This window comes from Sparus aurata, chromosome 12 (genome assembly GCF_900880675.1).
Source record: "Sparus aurata chromosome 12, fSpaAur1.1, whole genome shotgun sequence".
In the NCBI taxonomy this organism is placed as follows: Eukaryota; Metazoa; Chordata; class Actinopteri; order Spariformes; family Sparidae; genus Sparus; species Sparus aurata.
In genome coordinates this window covers 3044283-3071078 of record NC_044198.1, presented here as the reverse complement: position 1 = coordinate 3071078, position 26796 = coordinate 3044283, and the positions used below count along the sequence as shown (strand labels likewise).

General features: G+C 39.0%; 1 protein-coding gene across 4 annotated transcripts in view; it reads right to left on the bottom strand.

The window, feature by feature from the left end:
- Positions 1-1980: 1980 nt before the first annotated feature.
- The window catches only part of megf10 (multiple EGF-like-domains 10), a 98447-nt gene continuing 73631 nt past the window's right edge, over positions 1981-26796 (bottom strand). For 2 of the 4 annotated variants that reach the window (XM_030436712.1, XM_030436711.1), the window contains exons 13-25: positions 21467-21569; positions 18996-19142; positions 15662-15796; positions 14724-14852; positions 13986-14114; positions 9583-9711; positions 9316-9444; positions 5229-5456; positions 4650-4765; positions 4402-4525; positions 3814-3858; positions 3519-3731; positions 1981-2323 (exon numbers count right to left, since the gene is read on the bottom strand). In XM_030436712.1, coding sequence (XP_030292572.1) covers positions 2157-2323; positions 3519-3731; positions 3814-3858; positions 4402-4525; positions 4650-4765; positions 5229-5456; positions 9316-9444; positions 9583-9711; positions 13986-14114; positions 14724-14852; positions 15662-15796; positions 18996-19142; positions 21467-21569 — 1794 coding nt within the window. In that variant the 3' untranslated portion in view covers positions 1981-2156. The remainder of the gene's footprint in view (positions 2324-3518; positions 3732-3813; positions 3859-4401; positions 4526-4649; positions 4766-5228; positions 5457-9315; positions 9445-9582; positions 9712-13985; positions 14115-14723; positions 14853-15661; positions 15797-18995; positions 19143-21466; positions 21570-26796) is intronic. The other 2 variants (XM_030436713.1, XM_030436714.1) reach the window with 2 other exon arrangements.

The window sequence follows — 26796 nt, the reverse complement described above, 5'->3', positions numbered from 1 at the left end:
CCGCTCTTTTAACATCTGCCGGACGATGCTGAGGATGTTTTATGAGTCTGTAGTGGCCAGTGCTATTCTGTTTGCTGTGGTGTGCTGGGGTAGCAGACTGAGAGTAGCCGATGCTAACAGACTCAATAAACTGATCAGAAAGGCCAGTGACGTTGTGGGGGTGGAGCTGGACTCTTTGGCATCAGTATCAGACAGGAGGATGCTGTCGAAGGTGCCAGCGATACTTCAGCATGTGTCTCACCCTCTCCACAACGCTCTGGTCAAGCAGAGGAGCACCTTCAGCCAGAGACTGATTGCTCCTAAATGCACCACTGAGTGCCACAGGAAGTCATTCTTACCTGTGGCCATCAAACTGTACAACTCCTCCCTCTGATGATCAGACTCACTTGGCTATTTATAAAACAAAGCAAACAATATAACTATTCATTCTCATTTAACTTATAATGTTAGAAACATTTCATTGTATTTTGTATATATTTCAGTTTGTATACTATAGGCTACTATTTTATTATTTATTTGTATTTTATTGTCTACTTTGATATTTTATTTTATTTAATGTCTACTTAAATATTTATTTTATTTACATCTTCATCTTATCACTTGTTTCCACTCATGCTGTATTTCTATTTCTTCTTTGCATGGAGCATTGGAACAAAAACAATTTCCCCCCGGGGATCAATAAAGTATTCTGAATCTGAATCTGAATAAAGTGTTTTTTAGATATGTTGAGCCCTTTAAATTGCATTGTAGTAAAGATTATCAACTATGCTCTTACTTTACCGTTGTCTGTGTTAGTTTGGTGCTGTGAAGATGTTCATTAAAGTGGTACTATCATACAGGATGAAGAAATAGAATTGTGAAATTTGTTTCACACCCAGTGCATTTATAAAATGCAGTAGAAATAAGTGTCTCAAGATTAAAAAAAATCTTCTTGTAGTGAAGGGCTTCAAGTGCCTAATAAACAATACTAAGCTGATCTATTCATTGGTTGGTTTTTCTATGTTTTCTATTATCTAATGGTGGGAAGTATCACCATGCTACCTGTTTCATCCAATCTCAGACAGAACTTTGAATGTTTTTAATAATATAGTCATGCATAAAAAATATTTAGTACATCAATACAAACAAGCCAAACAAAAAATAATTTAACATATTCTTTATCAGGATGTAGAGAAGTTCGGATTTGATTTTTATTTTTCCAAGATCATATATATATTTTACAAATAATAATTACTGGATCTCTGACGAAGTGAAACAATGAGGAGAATGTTGTAATGCTACTACTACATCTCAGAGATGAAGTTCCTCATGCAAAGTACCAGCTGCTTTGCAACTTTCAAACTGATACAAATATTCCTTAAAAAAAAAACTTTGGTACGCATGAATACTTAAACTAATCCAAAACTGACTGACTGCATTTTATATCATTATGATGTGGAAACTTGATGGTCACCATCAGCTGCTTCTATCTCTTCCTCACAAAAAATAAAAATATTTGAAATAATTGCTAATATTCAATCAAATTAGCTTATTTCCAATACTTTTGTTACAAAAAAAGAGATTTCATTGATATTGAATGTTTTACACAAACATCATAAAGGCCTCTGTATGATGATGAAACAAGCTACTTGGATTAATTAACAACAGCCTGTGGGTGGGGCTGTGTCGGGCAATTGCTGTAATTTTACACAGTGATTAGCCAGGTGAAGGAGGGAAGTGCATCGTCAACCACTTGCCAATGTAAGAGTGTTCATGCTGTTGTCATTTGAACAAGTTTGTCACACTAATACAACAATACATGCAAAGTACATAGCAGAGGGTCTTACGCTTTGACAGCAGGTATTTTAGCCTGACTTTGTGTGTGGCTGTTTGTGACAGGTACAAAACCCTTTTTCTTTTAGCCATGGTCAGGCATCACATCATCAAACCTTACCTCCCTTATATGTGGAATGACCTACAAAGACAGATGTACCTCAAAACTAACATCTTACATATCACTTTATTCAGAAAAAGTCATGATATGTGATTACAAAGATAATATCAAAGTATAACTGAAAGAAAACAAATAAGAATATGTTGTGGGTATAAAGTCTGTCTGTTTGTGGAATATTCAGTATTACAGCTGCAGACTCGTGTTGTGCCCAGGGCTCTGGGCATCATTCACTGTCCAGCTCCTTGTGATCTAAAGATGTACTCTCTCTGGCTGGCAGGAGGTCATAGTGAGAGGGGATGTGGCTGTTTTTTGGTAGATCGTATAGATCTTGACGAAACTGTCCGAGGCCATTTCCGTCTCCAGTTAACTGGATGGTGCTTCCAGTTGGCTCTGAAATCAAAGACAGAAATGGTGGCATTTGCAGGATCAATAATATAAAAATGCGGTGTAAAGGAAGTATGTCCAACCTAAAAATGAAAAAAAGTATAACATTTAATTACATCACTGTGTGTAGATTCAGGACAGGACATGTTCTGTTGTGAGGGTATCATTCAGATGTTAAATCATTCATTTATATTTGGGGGGACTTCATTGAAGTCTCAGTTAAGACTAAAAAAGACTGTAAAAGACTATAAAATATACTTAAAAGAAAATAGATCAATGAAACCGTAGCATTTTTTGGTCGGAAGTGTGATGAAAAGTAGTAGGACAGACATAAATTGGAATTTTTTCCCCTCACATTAATCGTCAAAGACAGTAAATAGTAAATAGTAGTAGTAGTAGTAGTAGTAATAGTAGTAGTAGTAGTAGGTGAAGGATCTGTAAGTTGTCTGTGAATGCCATCAGAATGTTACACCCCTGTTCCATGCTCCTGGTTTATTGACATCGATTTGCCGCCATTTTACCTCCTCTGAGGGATTAGAGAAGGACGGTAACTGTCCTTTCATTCCAACTCTGTAACTTTCATATAGATGGCAAGGTAGAATATTAGTGAATAAAATTCCGCTCTAAAAAGGCAGTGTGGAAGGAGCTATAGTTTCCACAATACAAAAACAAAGAAGGCTTGCCTCGACAACGTCTTTGTTTTTTTACACTGAACCATGCAGAGCCAGCATAACACTGCCCCTGTCGTTTTTTATAGCATGTCAATGTTGCGGAACCAAAAGAGGCATGACAGTACACATCATAATGTCTGAGTGTCAGTCTGGATGCTTTGTTTCTCAAGCCAAATAATGTGTCAAACCAAATAGTTTGCAATAATTACGACAAATTATGTGCAATAACCAATATTTTAACTGTAGCATTATTTATTACACTGTATAAATAGATATATTTCTAGTTGAAAGTACATTTCTTATATTTGAATTCTTATTCTATTTTCATTCTTGCTATATTATAGTTTTTATTTTTCTGCATATATTCTAAGACTTTTGAATGGGATCAGCTGGAACGCGAGCAATTTCCCCTTGGGGATCATTAAGTATTTCTGATTCGGATTCTGACTAAATAATTTGTGCAACTCAGGCGTCCTTCTGTGTAAAGCACTGACAATGAAGAGTAACAAATGTAAGCTTAAGGTCCTCACCAACTTCATAGACATTGCGGTTATTGGTTGGACTACTGTTGCTGATCTCAGCATATGGTGAGTCCTGTCTGGCTGGTGACTTCATTTCCACATAGCCACACTCAGTGTTTTTGGCTGTCAGCAGAGGTGGGTCCTTAATTGTTGCATATGGGTTTTCAGAACTGTTGAGGGAACAGGAGCTACCATGATAGAGTGTGCCCTCCCCCAGAGAACCTGTATTACAAAGAAGGAGAAGGAGAGTTGTGCATACCAAGATCAAACCAACCAGTTTAGTATTCATTTGTAAAATAAAAACCTTGTAAAGATTTCCCTGTGTATCTGCTGTCAACTCCACAGGCCCCTGGTACAAGAAAGAGTTTAAATAAGGATGATTGCTGAATGGCAAACATTATGTGATAGATAATGGCATGATTTTGTAGAACTTTTTCATATGAGTAAACTAGAAAATGGTGTGACAATAGACCTGTCCTTAATTGAATCTCTTGTTTGTTGGTCTGCGTTTGATTTGTTGATGCCTTTTTCCACACAAAGTACTCTGTAAAGACTTTTTTTTTTTATACTGACACAAATGAAACGTAACATAAAATCAGTCAAGGAACTGGGACCATCTGGTGAAGCAATATATTTGTGTTATCTGCATACACTAATATTATCATGATAAAGGCTTATCAAAACAGTCAAAGATTGAGGGCTGCACAGAGGATGCGGCCCTCAGGCCTGTTTGTTATCATTTCTGTCGTACCCATCTGACCTATGACCATAACACCCTTCTGGCCTGGGGCTCATGCCTAACAAAGAAACCACAGTAAAAATCGATGACCACCTACTGCAAACAACACTGACAGAGGCCGCTGTTATGATACTTCTTTTATCTAGGTCTCACCTAGTTCATTTAAGCAGTCCATCTGTTTCCAGTCCGTAGGCAGCGTGACAGTGCTTTCATTTAGAGGAGCCCTTTTACTCTGATCCATATTCTTCAGGTTCACAAACAGCAGGTTGTTCTTGTCCTTAAAAACAGTTTGGGGATCAAATGTCAGTTTTAAGAATCTTTATGCATAAACACATTCTATACAGAATCTTTCATTGCCATTTTTTGTCGCTCTATACGGTCTCAAAATCCCACTTCCATACCTTTCCATATGAAGTGTTGCTAACATGTGGGGAGTTGATGCACTGGGTTAGAGTATGGTAGCTGGGGTTGGAGAAATAACTGCTGGGGTGGGCTTCACACCTTGGTTGGTGAGCATCTGAAAAAATTAGGTAGTGTCCCTAAGACGAGTGCACAAGCATTGAAATTCCACTACAATGTAATCTTCTTTTCACTGAAAGAGCGAGAAAGCCGGAAGAGGAGAGGGAGAGACAGAAAAAGAGAGTGCACAGAAACACTGATGCTCACGTATTCTCTTCATGTCTGTGACTTACAGTATATAGCACATTCACTGTAAGTGCTGTTTTATGGTTCATAGCATTATTCTAGTTTTGGTAAACAGGTCCTTGGACTTTTTTTTAATGAAATCCTGAAAAGGTGAAATCCTTGAAAGGTTTTAAGAAAAAAGTGTTTCACTGTTCAAGAGCAACACAACAATCAAGGAAAAGCAAGGCACATTTAACAAAAAACAAGTGATGGTCGAACTTGAGAAAAGACCTAGGTAACATGCCTGGGACAACACATGCTGATTCCAGTTTATATTAGGTCCCCCTGTAATGTACCTGTGTTGGTGTAATCAGCAGTGCCCCTCAAAGCAGGAGTATAGGTCACAACTGGCATGGTGGGCTCTTTGCCCCTGTGTTTCTTCCTTAAGATAATGAAGAGGAGGAGGAGAACAAGCACCAACAACACCAAGACAATGATGCCTGCAATGGCTCCGATCTGGTAGGTGTCCACCTGCATGGCAGCACTGGTCAAACTGTTGAGGCTGCCCACCACAACAACACCAGCTAAAGAAAGGAGTTGGAAATGTACAATGAGAGACAAAGACAGTGAGAGTCGGTTAGGTCAACATGACCATGTGGTAAACAGACAAGATAATTCCGAATTGTATATATTTCTGTGCTCCATCTTTGAGACCTTCTCTAGAATATGTGGGAAAACAATAGACCTTCTGCTCTGCTTGCCAAAAAGCTTATATTATCTGAGTGGAAGGACTTTGCCCCTAACATATGGTCAATGGGTAAGAGGGGTCATGTGTTATTTCCAGCTGGAAAAATTAGATATACAATTAAAGTGTACTCCAGAAAATTCTATGCCACTCAACAACCATTTATATCGTTTTGTTATAGGCATGGAAGCTACCAGCATAATTATTTGACCCATGTGTATGTTTCTTTGGGTTGTTTTTCATTCTGCTTGCTTTTACTTGTTATCATTAATTGTACTTAATTTTGTGTATGATAACCCATGAAAGGAACGTATCTATGTGACTATATCTCATTATACATGTATATTTTTGTATGGATGTTTGGCTAAAAACACATTAATGATCCAGTACCTGGGGAAGGGGGATGGACAGGAACTTGTCTTTAACTGTCCTTTGTTCAAGTTGTATTTGTTTCTGTGATATGTTTTGAAAATAATCAAAGACCCTGATAAATTAACATTTAGTTCCTTTTTTAAATGAGACTTGACAGAGCAGTTATTTCAAAAGTGGATGACAATGATTCTTTGAACTTTCTTTCTTTGTTTTCTTCCCTTTTTTTCTGACACCACTAATACTCACTATCCACTTTATTGGGTACACCTTGCTAGTAATAGGTTCGACCCCCTTTTGCCTTCAGAACTGCATTAATTCTTCGTGGCATACTTTCAACAAGGTGTTGGAAACATTCCTCAGAGATTTTGGTCCATATTGACATGACTGCATCACACAGTTGCTGCAGATTTGTCCACTGCGAATCCATGATGCGAATCTCCCATTCCACCACATCCCAGAGATGCTCTACTGGATTGAGATCTGTGACTTAAGAGGCCATTGGAGTAAAGTGAACTCATTTTCAAGTTCAAGAGACCAGTTTGAGATGATTTGAGCTTTGTGACATGGTGCATTATCTTGCTGGAAGTAGCGATCAGAGGATGGGTACACTGTGATCAAAAGTATGGACCTAAACCTGAACAATACTTAAGTAGGCTTGAATGTTAATCTAAATATACAGTCGCAGTCAAAAGTTTACATACACTTCTAAAGAAAATGTATATCATGGCAAGTTTTACTTGATTGAATGCAGAGGTGGGAGTAAGTCACATACATGCAAGTCATAAGCAAGTCACAAGTCTTAACCTTCAAGTCTCAAGCAAGCCCAAAGTTACTATTGATGAAAATCAAGCAAGTCAAGTCGAGTTATCGCTATTACTTAAGCAAGTCAAGTCACGTCATTGCTAAGGTCAAACAAGTCACAAGAAGTTCGTATGAATGTATTCTTCATATCTGTAGACACAGTAAACAGAAGAGGGTGGTTAGTCAATATATGATGTATGTGCATAGTTGATCAATTTTAGAATTGTTTTTCAAACCCATAAATACAAGAATAAGATTAGATTAATATCAACCCTGGGACTGCAGCATACTGCACATCCTGACAGCTGAGAATATTACTCTCAGGTATTGTTCCCCTCCCCCTCTATAAAAGGAGGCTGAAAATCACAGGACATGTCTGCTCTGTCCTGAAATGAGTGTTGTGTGTTTCTCTTCTATAAAACACATTCTACATCTCGGAGGCGGAGGGAGAAGCAGGTCCGTCGCAGACGTGAACGAAAAAACAAGTGCGTCAAACTGAATGTGTGCCGGTACGGCGTCGTGTTGGGCTGTGAGCGCGTAAATGCGCGCCTACATTTAAAATAATGTCTGTGCGCACTGAAGACGCTATATCTGAAACACACTTTAACCAAGACGGCGGCCAAAATCACCCGACATGAAAAAATCTTTGAATCCAAATGTGATGATTTTCGGAGCTCCCTTCATGCTGCCTCTCCACCCCTGATCCTGTCGGCCACAGTGCCACTCGGGCACGCAGCGCGTCATACAGTGCAGAGGGCAAAGTATCAAAAACGAAACTAACGTCTCAATATGCGTCAAAAAAGAAAGAAAGAAAGAAAAGCCAAGACTTTCGAGTCATCTGTGTCAAGTCTAAGTCAAGTCTCATGTTATTAATGCCAAGTCAAAGTCAAGTCGAGTTTTTCATCGGTGTTAGTCAAGTAAGTCTCAAGTCCTCAAATTTGCAACTCGAGTCCGACTCGAGTCAAGTCATGTGACTCGAGTCCTCCACCTCTGATGGAATGAGAGGTACACATATTACTTTGTCATGTCATGGCGGCAGCCGGCAGGGTGCCTATTGTCATCTGGCCGGGGACTACAGCAGGATATTAGCCATGTTGGCTAAAGCTGCCCTTTTTACTGTTGTTGATGCAGTTAATTCATTGGGATTGTCTTCGATATAATAAACTAATAAACTAAATAAACTAAATAAAAAACATTCATGAATTTGGCTTCAAATATGAATTTATAATAGGTCCTCTAAAAATGTCTCCTAATCTTTTGGCTCAAAATATACATACAGCAACTTGTATGAACAATTTTGGTGATTATAGAAAGCTGACAAGTTTCTTTACAACACTTTTATGTATATGGGGTCTCATTTATAAACAGTGCCAATGCAAAAAATGGGGCCCGAAAGAGGCATATGCCATTACCGACTTATCTTTAAAAAAAAATAAATAAAATAGGTGGGAAAATATGGGCACCTGGCAAACTCTGACCCATGCATATGAACATTTTGGAGGCAAGTGGAATTGGTGGTGCAAAATAATAAGGCGATGAATTGAAGCCAGATTGTATAATGATGCCCCTTACACATTTAAGTCCATTCAAGATCAAACATTTAACATAGATCCAGATTATCATAAACATTCAAACCATCAGTGTTATGTGTACTTACTCATGAGCGATTCATATTTTTTCCATAAGCACCTTTCAATGGTAAAAGATAAAAGCAAAGCCAGATCTCAAAAGATCTCTTGAAAAAAAAATCAGTGAAAGCTCTCTCACACAATTGTTACACTTCCATTCCCTCATTGTTAGTACTAATAATAACGCAGGCCAACTGCACCATAAATGAACTGCAATAAATAAATGTATTCATGTATCAAATTTTCCTTTTCAAATGACATCCCAGGGTGGGGGAGACTACTGTTAGTCCCTATCATTTTGGCAGGTGCGGAACGGCCATGCTGATCACTGTACACAGATTTCTACAAAGACACTTGTGTAAAATACTGCATGATTGATACAAAGACTTTCACTGTCCTCAGACTGCTTGAGGAGAATGAAAGAATGAACAGCTTTGTAACTTCCACCTCGTCTACAGAACACCTTTTTTTTATGTGGCAGAATAATTGTTTTTCTTTGTTTTCCTCTCAGTTGACTTTACTCACTATAAAGAATCAGTGAAGAGGCGCTCATTTCAATGTATTACCGGTCATAAAGCATTTTAATGGGTACATGGGCCTTGACCATTTATTGCCGATTATGGGGTCAGAGAGGGCGGTATAAGGGGAAGATGACCTGAAAATTATTTCTATTTTTTCTGTCTTACTTTATCAACGTTGATATGTTGTGGTATCTTCCTTGTGAAAAATGTACTTTTGTAAATCGCTTTGGATAAAAGCATCTTTTAAATGCCCTAAATGTAAAATGTAAATGTAAATGTCATATCTTTTGACAGTGTTATATGCAGTTTAAGCTTGTGTTAAAAGTATCAACATTTAGCTCTCACTTTCTCTGAGGATTTTGCTCTTGGTATTCACCTTGGTCACAACGAGCTCCCTTCCAGCCTGGATTGCAGTAACATGTGCCAGTCATGTGATCACAGGTGGAGTTATTTAGACAGTCACAGACTTGACGGCAGCCATAACCGTACGAACCAGCAGGACACTCTAAAAATAAGACAAAGGCAATCATTAAGTCAACCTTTGTGTCCCAAACCTACTGTGTGTGTGTGAGTACTGTAAATATATACAGGAGGGTATGTGGAAAGAAGAAATAAAAACAGAATGTAAGACAATATAACATACTTTGTTCACAGCGTCTTCCCATGAAGCCGGTGCGACAGGTGCACAGTCCAGAGATGTGGTCACAGTCAGCTCCATTCCTACACTGACAAGGCTGAGAACATTCCTTCCCAAAGAAACTTAATGGACAGCCTGCATGGGAGTTATCAAACATCAAATTGTATATGGTTCTTTGAAAATGATCACTTTTTGAAATGAAAGACAAAAGCTGTGTGATAGACACTGTTTTGAAAACCAGATTTAAGGCTCCGTAAAGACCCTCAAACCTGACAAATTCCTCAAAGTCAACCGTTGTTTTTGTCCTTTCAGGCCCGTAGCAGTGGGTCTGACTAGAACTGAATTGGCAGTTGGCATTATATGTCTTCAGGGTTTGACTTTCATTAAATTGTGTTAAGTTTGGGGTTGATTTACAACAACCTGCAAAAACCTGTTTAATGGCGAAACCTCAAAATTCACTGCAGTATCACAGGCATGTAGTGAGTTCTAAACACAAAACTTCAGTCTTTTTTGGTTTTCATTTTGTGTAAATAGAGTGGATATGCGGATTTCCTTTTCCAGTAGAACTTGGCAAAACTACTAGTAACTGGTTTGCTGACCATGATATTTGTACAGCAGTCAATGGGGCGAGACATATATGTTTATCTTGTTTCAATTGTGCCATGAATAACATTTGTCAATTGAATAAAGTCATTTTGCAAGTGAAGAAAGTTGCATTTTGCACTGATGAAGTCTCCATTTATAGATTTTCAGATTTTCAATTATTTTTTGTGATAAGGGCCATGTTGATGTGAATGACACGATGCAGTTCACGGATGCTTTCATACCCAACTAAATGGTACCTAATTATCTTTGAGCTCGCTAATATACCATATGGCACTAGCTCTACAAGGTTTCAGTTCTGGGTCACTTGAATGATTGCTGGGTGTGTGTAGCCCAATTACTTATGTTCAAAGTCTTATATCTCTTAAGTTTTATGAGAAACTGTGACTGTAGTTGGAAAATTATCAAACGATTAATAAATTATCATTATCAGGATTATCTTGTCTTCCTGCCATTTACTACCAAACATGTATAGTAAATGGCATAGTTTGGAAGAAGTATGACTTTGCCACTCTATCGGATATCGGAAGAGTGCTTTTAGAAGACAGCGCTTGTACAATGGCTGTCTTCTGGTTGGGTTTAGGGTATAGCACCAAGAGGCTTTCTTTCAGTTCTACATAGGATACACATGCCTTTCTGTACACCTAGGTGAAATGTACCACATGGGTACTTTGTTAAAATTTTGGTGGGGGGCTTTGTTGTGCCATTTTGCCAAACCCAGCGATGTTTGCAGCTTCTGACAAGTTTGCCCATTTTTGTCAGTGTTGAGCATCCTTTGTCGATCAACACGTTCCTGTTTCATGGTAAAATCCCAACAATAAAGTTTAATCTTCATCTATGAAGTGTTTGCAATGCAAGTACACATAGAGTGCCTGTATAAGGCCAAAAAAGAAACTTATTTCAAAATGCCTGACTTCCTGTTGGATTTAGGGTATGGTACAAAGAAGTATTTTTGTAGATCAAGACGTGCTCGACAACCCTGCTGAATTTACACACCATTTTTCCTCAACCCATCCTGTGGCCTGTACGGGATTATAATTGTTGCCACTACAGACATGTTTGAGTTTTCTAGTAACCAAGTCCATCAAAAATGCATTACAAGAGTTAAAAAATAACAATCTGTAAAAAAATAATATAGGTTCTTTGAACCCTCTGTGCTCTGGTTCTAATTAATACATTATTTATGAATTATAGATTACTTATTATGCACATATCATATAAAATCATATAAAATAGTGCAGTTACTGAAGATTATATTGTCATGTGATATGTTGTGCATACTTATTATGCACACATCATATAAAATAGTGCAGTTACTGAAGATTATATTGTCATGTGATATGTTGTGCATATTCATGTTATTGTCATCCTATGGGATTCACAACAATTAATGAATAGCAACCTGTGGCTAAGATTGGAAGGTATACATCTGACAGTAGAGCAGCTCCTCACCAACACTCCCACCCTTCTTTCAGTCTCCTATGGGCCTGCAGACATTATATCTGTGTTCTTCTGTGCTGCCGGATTGGGTTTGTATTGTGAACTTTAAATCAAAATTTAAAAAGTATTTACAATACAGCTATATCATTTTGCGAGAGTTGGCATGGAATGAACCACAAGATCTGGGGGTTATGTCTGTTAAACACTTGCCTCACTTCAATGCAAATATCCCCTTCATATAATGTCCTTTGTGCTTCTGTCAATACTAAACTCTTGTAATTTTGCTTTCCCCAATAGTCCTTGTGATGTATATAGCTCTTGATAAAACATTTTAAATGTGTTGATTATTTCTTCTGTGGCAGTGACAAGGGTATTGTCCTTGTCAACTACTGAAGCAATCAGATTCTGTGTTTGAAGTTGCTTTACTTTATGTGCCAATACCTTTCCGGCCCTTTAACCCTGTCCTTAGTCTCTTTGCCTTGTATGTCTTCTGTAATGTATTTATGAAACCACATTTGATGTTTCTCAAACTTTTTAATATCCTTTAATATATAATTTTAACATTTGTGTCACAGTTACACAGTATGTATGTGGATCTGTTTGTGTGCTTTTTCTAGAGATGCGCTGCAGAGGCTGGGCAGGGTTTACCTGATTGCCAATCAGCACCAGCTCTAATACCCTGGACTCGACTCTACCCGCTGCCAGATTATTTCATCTCTCAGACATGGTACTTGGTCTCAGCCTCTCAGCATGTTTGCTTCTGGAGCTTATGTCTTCGTGTTTCATGCACATTGCTCATTAGATTTTTCTTCGACTCTTCTACCAGGTCTGTTCCTCACCACCACCCAGTCTCTAGCAACTCTGCCACTGAGCCTACTTCATCGTTTGGATCCACTTTGCCAAGCGCCCCACGCGCTTCTGCCAAAGCCCTCAGCCTACGCCTTAGGGTTCCTGCTCCAATCCCCCCAGCTGAGCGTCCTGCCCAAGCCAGAGCTACTGTTATTTATTCAGGTCACATAAATCTCTTAAAATTGCTCCAATCTGGTTGTCCGCTTCTGCATCCTGAAACATTCAACACCAACCGTGACAATTTTCTCTGCATCGTCCTTTTTTGACCAGACTTACTATGGTTGAGGCATCCTTCATCACATATTATTTCCCTCACTGTGATCACAAAATTCTTGGATTGCCAACTTAAATAATGTGCATGATTCTTTCTTATTCAGCATTACATTTTTAAAGTGCCATTGTAGTTTGTTATTTTCCCTGATAAAGTGAGGACTACAGCGCTTGAAAGTATTCACTGCCTTTGATATTTTTCCCATGGTCAATATACTTTGTCTTTTTTGACAAAATTTACAGAAAAACTCTTCGATGCTAAAGTGAAAGCAGATTTCTACAAACTGATGTGACTGACCTAATTCAACAGAGGTCCAGCCAATTTATGCTAGTAGACTCACAATTGAAATGTTAAATGGAGATCACCTGAGTGCAGTGAATGTGTCTCAAAGGATTGCAGTATCATGAAACCTGTGTGTGGGAGGTCCAGTCACTGGTTAATCAGTATTCCTAGCTACAATTACACCATGAACAACAAAAGAACACTACAAGTAACTCTGTGAAAAGGTTTTTGAAAAGTATAAGTCAGGCGAAAGATACAAACATATGTTTTCCTTTCCCACACCACTTCCAATATGTCCATCTTGGCTTCATCCAAGAGGAACCAGACAATAACTATCAGTGTCGGAAAGTGTCACTTTGTGGCTGTCCGACCCAATGTTTTCTGTCTACCTCATACCAATCATCAGGATTAGTCACTTAGAAATGTTGTGAAGAAGCCATTTATGTCTTGACAGTCGGAGCCTACTGTGAAACTCCTGTGAAAGTTCATATAGCATCAGGCCTGTCCTGACTTTTTTATCCTCCATGCTGGAGATATCAAAGTTGGCCTCAGTAATTCGGTGGCTCCCTGTTTTTACCTGCCTTAGTTAGGGACTCCATCCCCCTTTTCACTCCTATGTATTCGGCAAGGTTCCCGAGGATATTTTGGTATGCCCTGTGCCTCCACCACTAAATCAGGTGTAGTTTCTGTTGTTGCCATTGTTGGGCTATTATTTCAAGGAAATACAGTACTATCTCACTAGTGTACTTAAAATCTGTGACTCATAGTACCAGACTTGGTTAGGTTGGCTGAGTCCCTCCCTTCTAGTTGTTAACCTGAACTTCCATGGCAATTTACAGTATGGCTTACTGCCAAAAATCCCACTTTTCATGCAGTGATATATGTCTCACTAGGGATTTTTGTAAACAATAATACATTTTATTGCATGTGCATGTTTTTTCATGTGTGTGTGTCTGTGACTGACGTTGTGTGCAGTAGAGGCCAGTCCATCCTGGGTTGCACTTGCATTCTCCATCATAAGCACTACAGTGGGCTCCGTTGTGACAGTTACATGTGTGGATACAGTTGGGTCCCCACTGACCAGGTGGACATGCTGCAACACAGTGAAAACAAAATGTCAGTGCTTGTAATCAATGGTAAAACCAGTTTATATCTTATCATTACAGTCCAGAATATTTTCTTCTCATGTCACTTTCTACTTCTACTCCACTCCATTTCAAGTTATTTTCATCAATCTTATTTATTTTATTTTATTGTGATAGTATTTTGACTTTTTTTCATAATTTTAACAAACCAAACAATCAATCTATTAAGGCAGGAAATAATCAGTGGATTAACCCATAATGAAAATGATCATTTTTTGCAGTCCTATACAATATCTTTCAGTTTTTCTGCATGAATAATAATCTCATGATACAGTTTAGTATATACTATATGCACTATGTTACATATCATAGTACAACACTTACATAGTCTACTTTGAGTTGCATTGAGTCCTGTAGGTACATGTAGGTACTTTTACATACCCCTACACTGAGTAACATAAGTGAAACTATTTTTACAGTGAAGTATTAGTACTTCTTCTCAATATTATCTAATCAAAATACTTCTTCTAGATAATTCTTCCATGTCAGGACAGTAATATCATAAAACACATCAAAACCACCATGCCTCCTATTTATCATTTATTGAGTGAACACACGCTGGGAGCAGTCGCTGCCGATCCATCCTGGATAACACTGACAGGAGCCATCAATGGGGTTGCAGGTGCCATTGTTGGTGCATCTGCAGCTCCAGGCACATTTCTTCCCAAAGCTACCACTTGGACACACTGCACACAAGACACATGTGTTAAACATTTATGTCCCTCAACCACATTTTTGATTGTCACTGTTGTAAAAGTATTTTATTCCTTGAATATTACCATCTCAGATACCATCCATGGAGCTACGGGATTGTTTTTGGCATTCTGGGATTCTTTGTTGTTGATTAGGTTCACTAATCAATTGTCAATATTGTTCTCATCTTGCAAACTTATAGTAAATGGATTTGCATTTCTATAGCACTTTTCCAGTGTACTGACTGCTGAAAGGGCTTTACAACACTTGTCACATTTACTCATCACACACACATTCATACATTGATGTGGAGGCTGCCATGCAAGGTGCTGAACTGCCAATCAGGAGCAACTTGGGGTTTAGTACCTTGCCCAAGAATTCTTTGACGGGGGAGCACAGAAACTGAACCCACAACTTTTCAATTCCTGGACAACCCACTATACCTCCTGAGTCCTGAGCCACAGCTGCCCCCACTGAACTTTTGTGCATCATGTGACCAGATGTTCTGATCAGTGCAAACATTTATATTTACTGAATGTGTAAATGATGATAACACTGAAAAAATATTTTAATTCCAGTGGCTGTGTTCAGGCTCAGGTGCTTCTTGAACAGCTTTGATCATTGTTAAATTACAATGAAATCCTTGGTCAGAGAGTGTAAAAACTAATTTTTTTTTGGAACAGTACATGTTGGACTGTTTTAATGGCTGATACAGGAAGCTGTATCAGCCATTAAAACCCCATCTGTAGAACTCTGAACCCTTTACAACATAGTAGATACAATGTTCTGCAGGGTAACTCACCCTCATTACACAGTGCCCCTTTGAAGCCTGGCAGACAGTCACACTGTCCTGTGACGTGGTGACAAGGTCCGTTACTGTGAACACACTGTGGACATGTCTGACTGCAGAGGTAACCAAAATAACCTGGGGAGCAGACTTTGGCAAACCAGGAGAAACACAAAAATAAGTTAATACATCTGCAATCAATTTAATCCCAGTTTACTAAGGTAACAGCTAACTATGCACTTAACAACTGGAATTGTCATTGTGGAGCCTTGTGAAAGTAATAAAGAGTTTGAGTTAGAAAGAGGAGTTAGTGACAGATCAAACGGATATCACATCAAATTTTGTGATAGACCGACCAGCCTGCCATGCAAACAACATCTCATCCATGGTCAAGTTACCAATAACAGACATGCATTCTGCAATTTACGTTCAGTTATATATTCAAAATAAAGAACAGAAGACTCAAGAGCAATAGTGTGAATGCTGTGTAAGATCTATTACCTGTGAATAACGACAGCTAATGTTATAGCTGTGAGTAATATCAGTTCCAGTACAATGGAACTATTTAAGCTTGAATGCTGCAAACACAACTTTACTTGCCTGTTGAGTTGGTTACATCATGTTACATTTAATGTTAGTTGATGATAAAGTTAATGTTGAGTGTCATAGAGATCATTTAGAATGCGTTAGGGAACGTGAACAAGTTAATCTGCTAATAGGATATGGTTCTATATACCCCTTACTGTCTTAGACTCAAATGTTGGTGGAGATAATAGCAAATAGTAAGAAAGCAAAGCAGCCTATGGAAGCCCATTTCTGCAGTGTGATGAAAAAAAAATCCTGTAAGTCATTATGAGATAGTATCTCAATATATTGACTTAGTATCTCAAAATATTGACTAAGTATCTCAAAATAATGAGATGAGGCGTAAGTGACATCTTGGGCGAAAATAAGTTTTATACATCATTTTAAAGGTCTTGATGAGCTCTATCAAATGGTAAAAAAATATGGTCCCAATAATAGTTACTTTTTAAAATAAAGGCTGAAAACAAAAAGGCGTAAGTGAAAAACTTCAATTGAGTTTGGAGCGAAATAGGCGTAAGTGCACTGAGCTTGGCGCACAAAAGGCGCAAGTGCAGGTCAACTGCATTTACGCCTTTAGTGCACCAAGAACTGCACTGGCATCCTTCAGTGCAGAAACATGGCGCCACAGAGGAGAGGGAAATATACTGCAGGACAAGTGCTATTGAGTTTGATTGGAAATTTCATATACCAACAAGGGAAAAGGAAGAACTACATTATTCTGATGGTGAGGAAATGGCTGTATAATGGAAGTATTATTAAATGATAAATCTGAAAACAAAATATTGACCAAATGCCTATGCTGACCATTTGCCAGCCAGCTAGCTAGTTAGCTTTGAACTCATGGGCTTCTAAACAAAGCCCATGACTGCTGACGTAATTGCGTGCTAGCAAGCTAGATTGCATTAGCAAATTAGCTAGCTCTGAGTTAGCTTGTCCTGATCATCATTTGATCAGTATTTTCTAGTGTTTAATTTCCATAACAAACTACTGCAAACTAGCTTGGTTATGTAGCCTAATCTGGCAATTGGAGAGCTAGCTATCTAAATATACATCTCTATAACAATATTTATTCAACTTACATAGCTAGCAACCGTCTTACTGGCCATACGACCTAGCTAGCTTTCCATCCTACCTAGTTAACTGGCCATATGAACTAGATAGCTGTGTCAAAAATCCAGCTAACTTCACTAGATAGTATGACCAGCTCTTTTATTTGCCAAATGTACAGAGTACACAGGAATTTGACTTGGAGAGAAGTGAATAAAAAAGAGTGATCATGAATTAACTTGGGTCAACAGAGATTTAGGGATATCCCACTGGTTCTCGTTCCATAATGCTTAGGGCTGGGCAATAAATCAGGGAAATCAATTAATTCGAGTTTTTGGTTTAGGACGATTTTTAAAAAATAAAATCGCTTTTCTCTTTAACTTGCTCCGCCACCGCTCCCCATGGGCTCCTGTAGTTCATAGTGGGCTCCGCCCTCCCCCCCTGCACTGACTTTTTTTTAAAATTAAATTATATTTAGAGTATTGTACAAAAACTGTTTTTCAATGGGCTCACTGTTAATGTGTTTTTTAATTAAATTATATTTAGAGTATTGTACAAAAACTGTTTTTGAATGGGCTCAATGTTACTGTTTTTTAATTAAATTATATTTAGAGTATTCTACAAAAACTTTTTCTGAATGGGCTCACTGTTAATGTTTTTTTTTTTAATTATATTTAGAGTATTGTACGAACTCTTTTTGAATGGGCTCACTTTTACTGTTTTTTAATAAAATTATATTTAGAGTATAGAGTATGGTTCGAATGTTACAAATGTCATGTTACAGTATGTTGTCAATGATGATTAATAAAATTAACTAAAATGTGGCTTATTTTGGCTTGTTACACTGTCTCTATTCCAGTATTATCATATTTTGAATGTCACTTACACCCATAGCAACAAATGATAGGTAATAAAATGTTGGCGCACAAAAGGCATAAGTAATGTTTTGGCTAAAAAGTTGTATTTTTGTAGTTGAAAAAAAAAAAATTCTTTAAAATATAGATTCTGTGAAGCCTAATCTCTATAAAAGTGTAGATTGCTGAAATATGTTGTTTTTAATCAAGTAATTACAATCAATGAAAAGTTTGTTTTAGCTCTCCTGTAAAATTCTGAAAATGTCACTTACGCCCTTTGTGCTCCAAACCCTCGTTATCTCAAAATATTTACTACACATCTCAAAATAATGACATATTATCTCAAAATATTGACTTAGTATCTCAAAATAATGAGATATTACAGAAACTGAAAGTGGGAAATGTTGGGTTTCTGTTTATTCATTAATTTAAGAGAATGGTCAAGAACTGCTCAAATGGGACAGTCACATTAGATCACTTTTGTTTGGACTTGGCACTATGCAAATAAAAATTGATTGACTGATTGAGTCTTATCTTGCACTTACTAGGGCCGATCATACCCAAGTTAACTGGTGAAACCTAAGTGTGTCCTGAAGTTGTCTCTGTTTCTTGTAATGTTAGATACAGGATATTGCTGTTTGAGAAGTAGTGGTACCATACAAGTACAATTTAAAGGTGCTTGAAATATCAACGTGTTCCCAGATCTCAGCTGTTAAGTTACATTGTTAATATCCCTGATAGGAATGATGGATACATCTTAATGGATAAAATAAGATTTAAGTTGAAATGAACTCCTGTATCCTTGAAGTCAAGTGTCAGCTGTGTGATGATCTTAAAGCATGTGGTGCTGATGTACTGCTTACTCCTCTGACAGCTGGTGCCTCTGTATCCTGGAGCACACTCACAGGTTCCTTCATCAGGAGAGCAGGAAGCTCCGTTCTTACAGTTACAGGGGAGGGAGCAGTTAAGGCCCCAGTGCCCTGCAGCGCACAAACTGTCACAGTGTATACCTGCTCACACACACACACACACACAAAATCAAGTTACTTTTTAGTTTAATTTGTACCGTAAATGTGTGAATAACCCAAATTTTCAATAACTCAAATCTTCTTTCTTATCTTTTATCTTTATTCTATTTTCTGCCTCAGTGTACTGATGACATGTAAGCACAAGTTAGGACTGTACTGTACAATAGCATCAGAAAAAAAGTAATTGTATACTATAACAATAAATGTAATCAGTACAAGTAGTGCAAAGAAGCAATAGAAAAAGTGCAAAGAAATCAAGAGTAAACATCAGATAAACATGCATACACAGTGTGAAAAAAAGTACATTGTTTGCAGTGTGCAGAATCTATATTGAGATTTTGTTGAGAAACTAGAATATTCGCAGTTCCTGAGGAATATGAGTGTGATTGCTGCATGTGCTGTCGTCAATTTACAGTAATTGGTAAATTCATCGTACAATTCTGGGCTAACAGAGCTTTGCTAGTATAGTCAGTCAAATTTTACATGTCTTGTTGCGCAATCACTGTTCGATCAGCTTTGGTGATAGATGTCTGATATTACCAACCAAAATTGGTGCTAATTGAATTATGCACTAAAGAGATATGCCGGCATTTTATTAATGGCCCAAAGGTGAAGAACATTCATGAAGTTTGCTTCAAATGTGAATTTATTATGTGTCTTCTGGAAATGTGACAAAATCTGCTGGCTCAAAAATAGACATTCAAATAGAATGTATCTAAGTATCTAAGGGTTTATTCTATTCTTACCTTTTTAATTATATTGTTTATTTTTTACTGTTGTTTTTTTTTTTGTAATGTTCTGTCCCTTGGCTGCTATGGCACACACATTTCCCTGTTTGTTGGACAGGAATACTGATTCTGATTCTGACTCATCTCTATTTCCAAACCCTGGATTTTTACTGGTGTTATCTGTGGTGTCTTCCTATAGAAGTTGATCACCATCTCCTTTGTTTTATATGCAGGTGGTTGCATTCACACCAGTTAACAAAGTTGTTGATTACCCCCCTGCATTCCTGTTTGTTCCTCTCAGACACGAAACCAACAATGGCTGTGTCATCTGAGAACTTTTGGAGGTGACAATTCAAGGTGTTGTCCATGAACCCCTATGTGTAGAGGGTGAAAAGGAAGGGAGAGAGCACCATACCCTGAGGGGCACCTGTACTCATAGGACTCATAACGGCAAAAAAAAAAGCATTAAGAGCTTTTGCCCAGTCCTTTTCTCAGCTGTCTTGCTCTCCCCCTCCACCTTTTCCATAACAAATAATTTTTTTCAGTCCACTCCAGACAACCCTGGTGTTGTTCTGTTCCAGCTGCTGTTCAAGTTTCCTCTTGTGGCTGTTTTTCTCCTTCCTTATTTCCTGCCTGAACTCCTTCTGGACTTTCGTAGAACCTCCGTATCCCTACCGCTGAAACTCTGACCAAAACAGGTGATCTGTGAGCAGCGAAATACAGTGCAAGGCCCAGTTGTGCTAATGCGTAGGGATACAGAGGTTCTACGGTAGAGAAAATGTAGTGCCAAAAGAAAAGGCGGTCGGACGGCAATGTAAAGTGGTGATAATTTTTTCTTTAAAACGTACACTTGAACTGATATAGGTTTTTTTAGGTGGGCCTTCGCTTTGCATCTGGACTCCATTCACTGCAGTACAAAGCCGAACATCTGGGCTGGAGCAGCTCTCTGCTTCTCCAAACTGAGGCTGCGCTGATCGGTGATTACGGTAGGGAACAGACTGACTATAGATATGTAGCCTACTTTATATGACCCCACTTCAAAAAGCCCAAACTATCCTTTTAATGCTGACTTTTCTGAAACAAGTGACAGCATCGCTATGATTGCTATTGTTAACTGAATATCCCTTGCCGTTATTTCACTAACGAGCACTGCAGAAATTAACTTCAAACTCACAATGGAAGAAGGTGTAGGTATCATTGCTGACAGGGAGCTAGTCAGGGAGCCCAGTTAAAGAAGCCACTGGACAAAGCAAGACTGAGCAGACAGTGGAAATTGGAGGTTGGCGCTCCTGACAGGTCCAGTCAGCTGCGGTGTGTCAAACATCACTCAACCCAATTGAAAAAAAGACACAAAAAGGACCTAACAGGCTCAACCCAGGGTTTGGGTAGATACATTGGCCTAGCATTTCTTGGTGAGGACACAATAATACACACACAGTGATGTAGTATGAATTAGTTCAAAACAGGCAGGATGTAATGGAAAACTGTTGACTGCTTTTGGTATACTGTTATCTTTCAGAATGTAATCAGACAATGCATGGGAAATTCTGCCAAGAGGACATTGTTTTTAGGTCTTACCAGTCCAACCAGCCAGGCAGTGGCAGTGACCAGTAGAGTGGTGACATCCATCAGCATGACTGCAGTCACAGCGTTCAATACAGTCCAGACCATAGGTACCATCCTGAGAAGGACAAACAGTAACCGTCACAGTGATGAACTTCAGTAACATGACATGAAGCAGAAATGTACACTTCAGAGAGAAACTTTGATTCTTTTGCACTAAATATTAGCTAAACAAGATACATATCCAATGCAGGTTGTTATGAAGTGGGATAAAAGACATGATTGGCTAGACAACTAGTGACAATATTTGGTCAAATTTCTCAATAAGTGGAAATAAAATGCAGTAATAAACATTGACTAATGTATGTAGTTTGCATCAGGGCCGTTTCTTTCTTTTTTAGGGGCCCCTATTTAGTCAAACTACGATGGATAGATTCCAAACCTTTGTATGTGATCCACAAAGATGCAACAATCTATTACATTTTGTCATGACTCTAAAGTCTGGTCTTCGTTATGTTCTGATTATGGATTAATGTCTTTGTATCATGTCTTGTTGTGTCTTTGTTTTGATTTTTCATGCCCCTCTGTGTTCTTTAAGTTTCTCCTATGTTCTCCCCTCTGTCTCCCTCTGTCTGTTGTATTGTTCCCTTCATGTTTTCTCATGTGCTCCTCCCCCTCGTTACCACACCTGGCCTCCTCCCTCCTCTCTCCTCACCTGTTCCTCTTCTGTTCATCAGTGTCTGTGTATTTAGTCTGTGTCTTCCCTTCACTCCTTGTCCAGTCATGGTATTCTGTCTGTATGCTCCTGCTCCTGCTCTTGTCATGTCCTCCCAGTCTTCCCTTGGTATGTGTTTTTGGATTTTGATTCTTGCATTTTTGCATGTTTGATTTGAACGTTGTCTTTTGTTTGCACGTTGTTTTGCTGTTTCTTTGTTACTTTGTTTCCACGACCTTGGTAATTCATGCTTCTTGGTTGTTTTTGTACTCCTGTTTTTTTTTTTTGTTTGTTTTTTTGTGGATTTCGGCTTTTGTTTATTAAAGCTCGCTTTTGTTTCTCCCTATCTTGCCTCCTGTCTGAGTGACTGCACTTGGATCCACCTTCCCTCTAACCCTGCGTGACACATTTTAAGAGGAAAACAGGCTAGAGTCTTAAAAACCTCTCTCAAATTAAAATCAAACATCTTAAGTTGACCCACCCTAGCAAGTTGGACTGAAAATGATAATACAAGGTAAACAATGGGGATCCTCTATAGGTCAATAAATTAATAAAATTAAAGTGTTCCTCAAAATTTTTTATTTTGAATTGTAAAACATTTTTAAGCTTAAACATCCTGGTCCAGGGGTGCTGAAGGCGGCTGAGCTGCTTTTATTTCAGAGGTGCTCCTGCAAAGACAAAACTCCTTGGGTTACCAAGCAAAATAGATCCTAAGCAAATATTCATACTATATAATTTACATTACACTAATGAAATTCATAATCTGTTTTTATATTAAAGATTGCAATAAACAGTACAGTGTCCCTTTGAAGCATTCACCCAATTTCAAAGTTGTCACTTTTAAGCAGTTTGACACATGTACAGGTTAGAGTTATAAAACCAAGATAAATGACTGATGAGCACTATGTGATACTGAAGGAAAAGAATACTGGACAAGTTTTGCCTAACTGATGAATAACCTATATTATGTGGTATCGATCTATCTACGTTCGTTTTGATGCCATGAATGACCGGTGCCGGAAACTCGGCGCAACTTGCCTCCCCTCACTTAGTAGTACTGGTCATCATAGCAACGTGGTGCAGTAGATACCAGATCTGACCAATCAGTGTATCGCCATGGCTCACTTGAAACATCAGCAGAAGTGCTATGAAAAAAAAAGTGCCAGATACTTTTCTCGCCATTTCTGTCAGGTCACTCCTCAGATATTGAGGCCAAACTTGCAACTTGAGGGGGCCCCATAGTGGTACGGGGGCTCTATGTCCCTGCATAGTCCGCATATAGCAAGAAACGGCTCTGGTTTTTAAGGTGTTCATGTTAACTATCATATTCATTTATATCAATCAATAGTTTATAAAGATGCTATAACATAAGTAATGTAGTTGAAAAGCATTAACCCACAAAAATGAGCAGGTAACAGTGAGCAACTGTTACCTGTTAACATTAGGAAGGTTTCCAACAAATATAAGTATTTGACTGATAAAGCCATCTTGATGTATTGCTCAAATTAGCATGTAGCCTATGTAATAAGGTTCACAGCTAATCCTTTTTCATTAGGTGTAACTTGTTTTTTGTAAAATTCAGGTTTAAGGGTACTGATTGTCCACATACTTGTCCATCCTTCAATTTGAATTATTTTTGGATGAAATCAGTGGACACACTTGATGGTCTACATATGGTGGTTTGCTTTTTCTTTAATCTCCATGTCAGCATATTTTAACTTATTGTACACTCTAGACTGTACAAGCATCACTTATACTAAAGCAAAATTGGTGTATATATGTTTTTTTTTTTTTTAAAAGAAAAAGGTTTTACATCTGAGCAGTAGATTGATCAAGATCAAGTCAGAGCAGTCCCGAACTGAAGAAGCCTCTTGGATGAGAGTTAAACATCCATCATGATAGCACTTAGAATTACCATGGTCTGGATGACTGCGAACCTTCATCAACATGAAGGGAAAACCTTGACCTTTTTCTCATCTCTGTTAAGTGCACTGCTTGCACAGATAGGGATGACAATAAGCCAGCAGCCTTAAATTCAACACTGATGGATGGATGTTTTATTGATCCCAAATACATACAAATCACAACAGACTACAATGATAGTAAACACACTTCACCAGAACTACTAATTCTCAATGGAGCATGTGCAAACTGAAGTAGTTTAACTGTACGAAGGTATAACACTGCAAATACTGCATATTAAAGTAATTAACTCTAAAAACAGTACAAGATAAACTAACACCTCTGATGAGATAAACTAACACCTCTGATGAAATAAACTATCAGCAAATGAAGCTGCAAACGACTTTCTGAGAAGACTCATTATCACATATATCTTCTTTACTTAATTCACTTGTCTCCCCTGATTTAAATAAATATTGACAGAAACATAAGCAATTGTTGTGCCATCCATTGTCTGTAACCGCTTTATCCCTTTTTATGGGGTCGCTGGGGTTTTTGCTAGAGCCAATCCCAGCTGTCTCTGGGCGAGGGCAGGGTACTCCCTGGATAAGTCGCCAGCTCATTGCAGGGCCCTCACTGATGGCAGAGGCCACCATGCAAGGTGCCAACCGCAAATCACGAGCAATTTGGGGATCAGTATCTTCCTTAAGGACACTTTGACATGCAGCTCAGCTCCACCCGTAGCTGGGATTTGCCCACCAACCATCCAATCACCAGCAAACCTGCTCTACCCGCTGAGTTACAACCGCCCGCAATTATTTTGCATGTACTGCAAATATATATCAACAGATAAAAAAGCAATTATGGTATTACACTTGTATTCACATATTAGCTTGTTTACCTGGCTGTTGTGTTCACATTACAGTCTGAGCTACAGACAATACAAACATGTGACTACTATAGGGTCAGTTGACCTGGAAGTAAATACCAATTGTTAACATTGACATTGAAGAAAAAAGCCAGTTATTGGCAAGTGTTGGGGGGGTTCTTGACCAGTGTCTAAGCAGTATTAAGGGGAAACACTGAGTTTTATGCAGTACAACAACACAACTATGTTTGAATTTGGTGCTACATAATGAGAGAGAGCAGAGGAAAAAGGCTTACAGAATCCCCTTACTCAAAAGGTAGATAACATACAACAACCAGAATGTACTATGCTGCACTCGACCAATAAACACTAATGCCAAAAAAGATTAACTAGGCTATGGGCTAGGCTCATCAAGTATCAGAGTTGAGGAGATGGGCTGTTCAAGATTGTTTGCCAAGATGTGCTGACAAGGTTGGAGAACTGATTGTTTATATGTGCATAGTGGCTGAAAACAGATGGACTGGTGTTCGGTGAGAATGTAAGTCTGGTGACAAGGGTTTTAATTATGGGAATAAGAAGTGATGGATAGCAAGCGATGCAGTTTGACCAAAAATCTGAGCAGCACAGATTATGTATCGGAGTTGGGCTGAGATTAAGGTAGGGTAGCAGATGGATTTCACAATTTCTAATGAGTGTCAGTGGTCTGTATTGATGGTATCAACAAGAGCAAGGTTTGTCTGGTTGGATGAGGATCACCATGGACCACTTATGCCCCAAAGGAGTTCAGAAATGGCAACTGGATACTTTTGTACAGTGCAAAAGAAGACGCAGGTGAGGACAGTTGAAGGGCCAATTAAAGGCAAAACCATCTACCGCCATGGTTAACCTGGGAGAAGAAGTGGAAGAACTGACAGGTCGGGGTGGTGTTTGGAGAGGACTTCGAAGTGGGCACATCAATGGGGGCTTAGTCAGAGTGCGTGTTCGGCGAGGTTGTGAGGGCAAGTGGACCTGGCATAGGCTCATGCAACAGAAAGAGCAGGTGTGAAGAAAGAGCGTTGCAACCCATGTAGTTGAAGTAATTACACACCATCCTGCCACCCTGGTAGAGGACTGGCCTCCCCCTTTTGGTGACGCCTCGAGGAAGAGGAACATGTGCAGATGGTGGCATGTTGGTAGGTGGAGCGGTAGGAATGTTGGTGATGGGTGGAGGAGGTGAAGCGGGTCCCAGATTGTTAAATGCGGGAGGACTACAAGTGGGTGGTGCAAGAGGACGGGGCAGGGACAACACATTCAGTGGCTGGATGTGAGGTAGCTCCACAAAGGTTTCAAGTCAAGAAGGGTCTTGCCACAAACACAATGCAAAAGAGCTCTAAGTCCAGGCCCCCCAGTAGATGCCCTGGTTGAACCGGTGGAGTCGGCCTGCAACTTTGGAGGAACAAAGGACATAGTAAGTTTTAAAAAACCTGTGCCACCGAACTGCAGAGCCAGGTCCAAAATGATGGAAAAGTAGCCATCCAGCTCAGCCCTGAGGTCGGGAAATTGGAGCGGATGGCTTCCCGATAAAGGAAGAAGGTGAAGGCAAACTCCACTCTTTTTTTTTTAAAGATTTTTTTGAGGCATAGACACCTTTTATTTTGACAGTAGATAGATCGGAAAGGGGAGAGAGATGGGGGGGGGGGGGGGGGGGGGTGTGAAATGCAGTACAGGTCCTCCGGCCGGATTCGAACCAGGGTCCACTGCGTTCGTGGCATGTGCTCTAACCACTCAACTACCTGCGCACCCACAAACTCCACTCTTTTGAGTTCCCTTGAACATGAGGTTGGGGTATCTGTGCTGGTCTGGCTGGAGAGCATGGGGAGT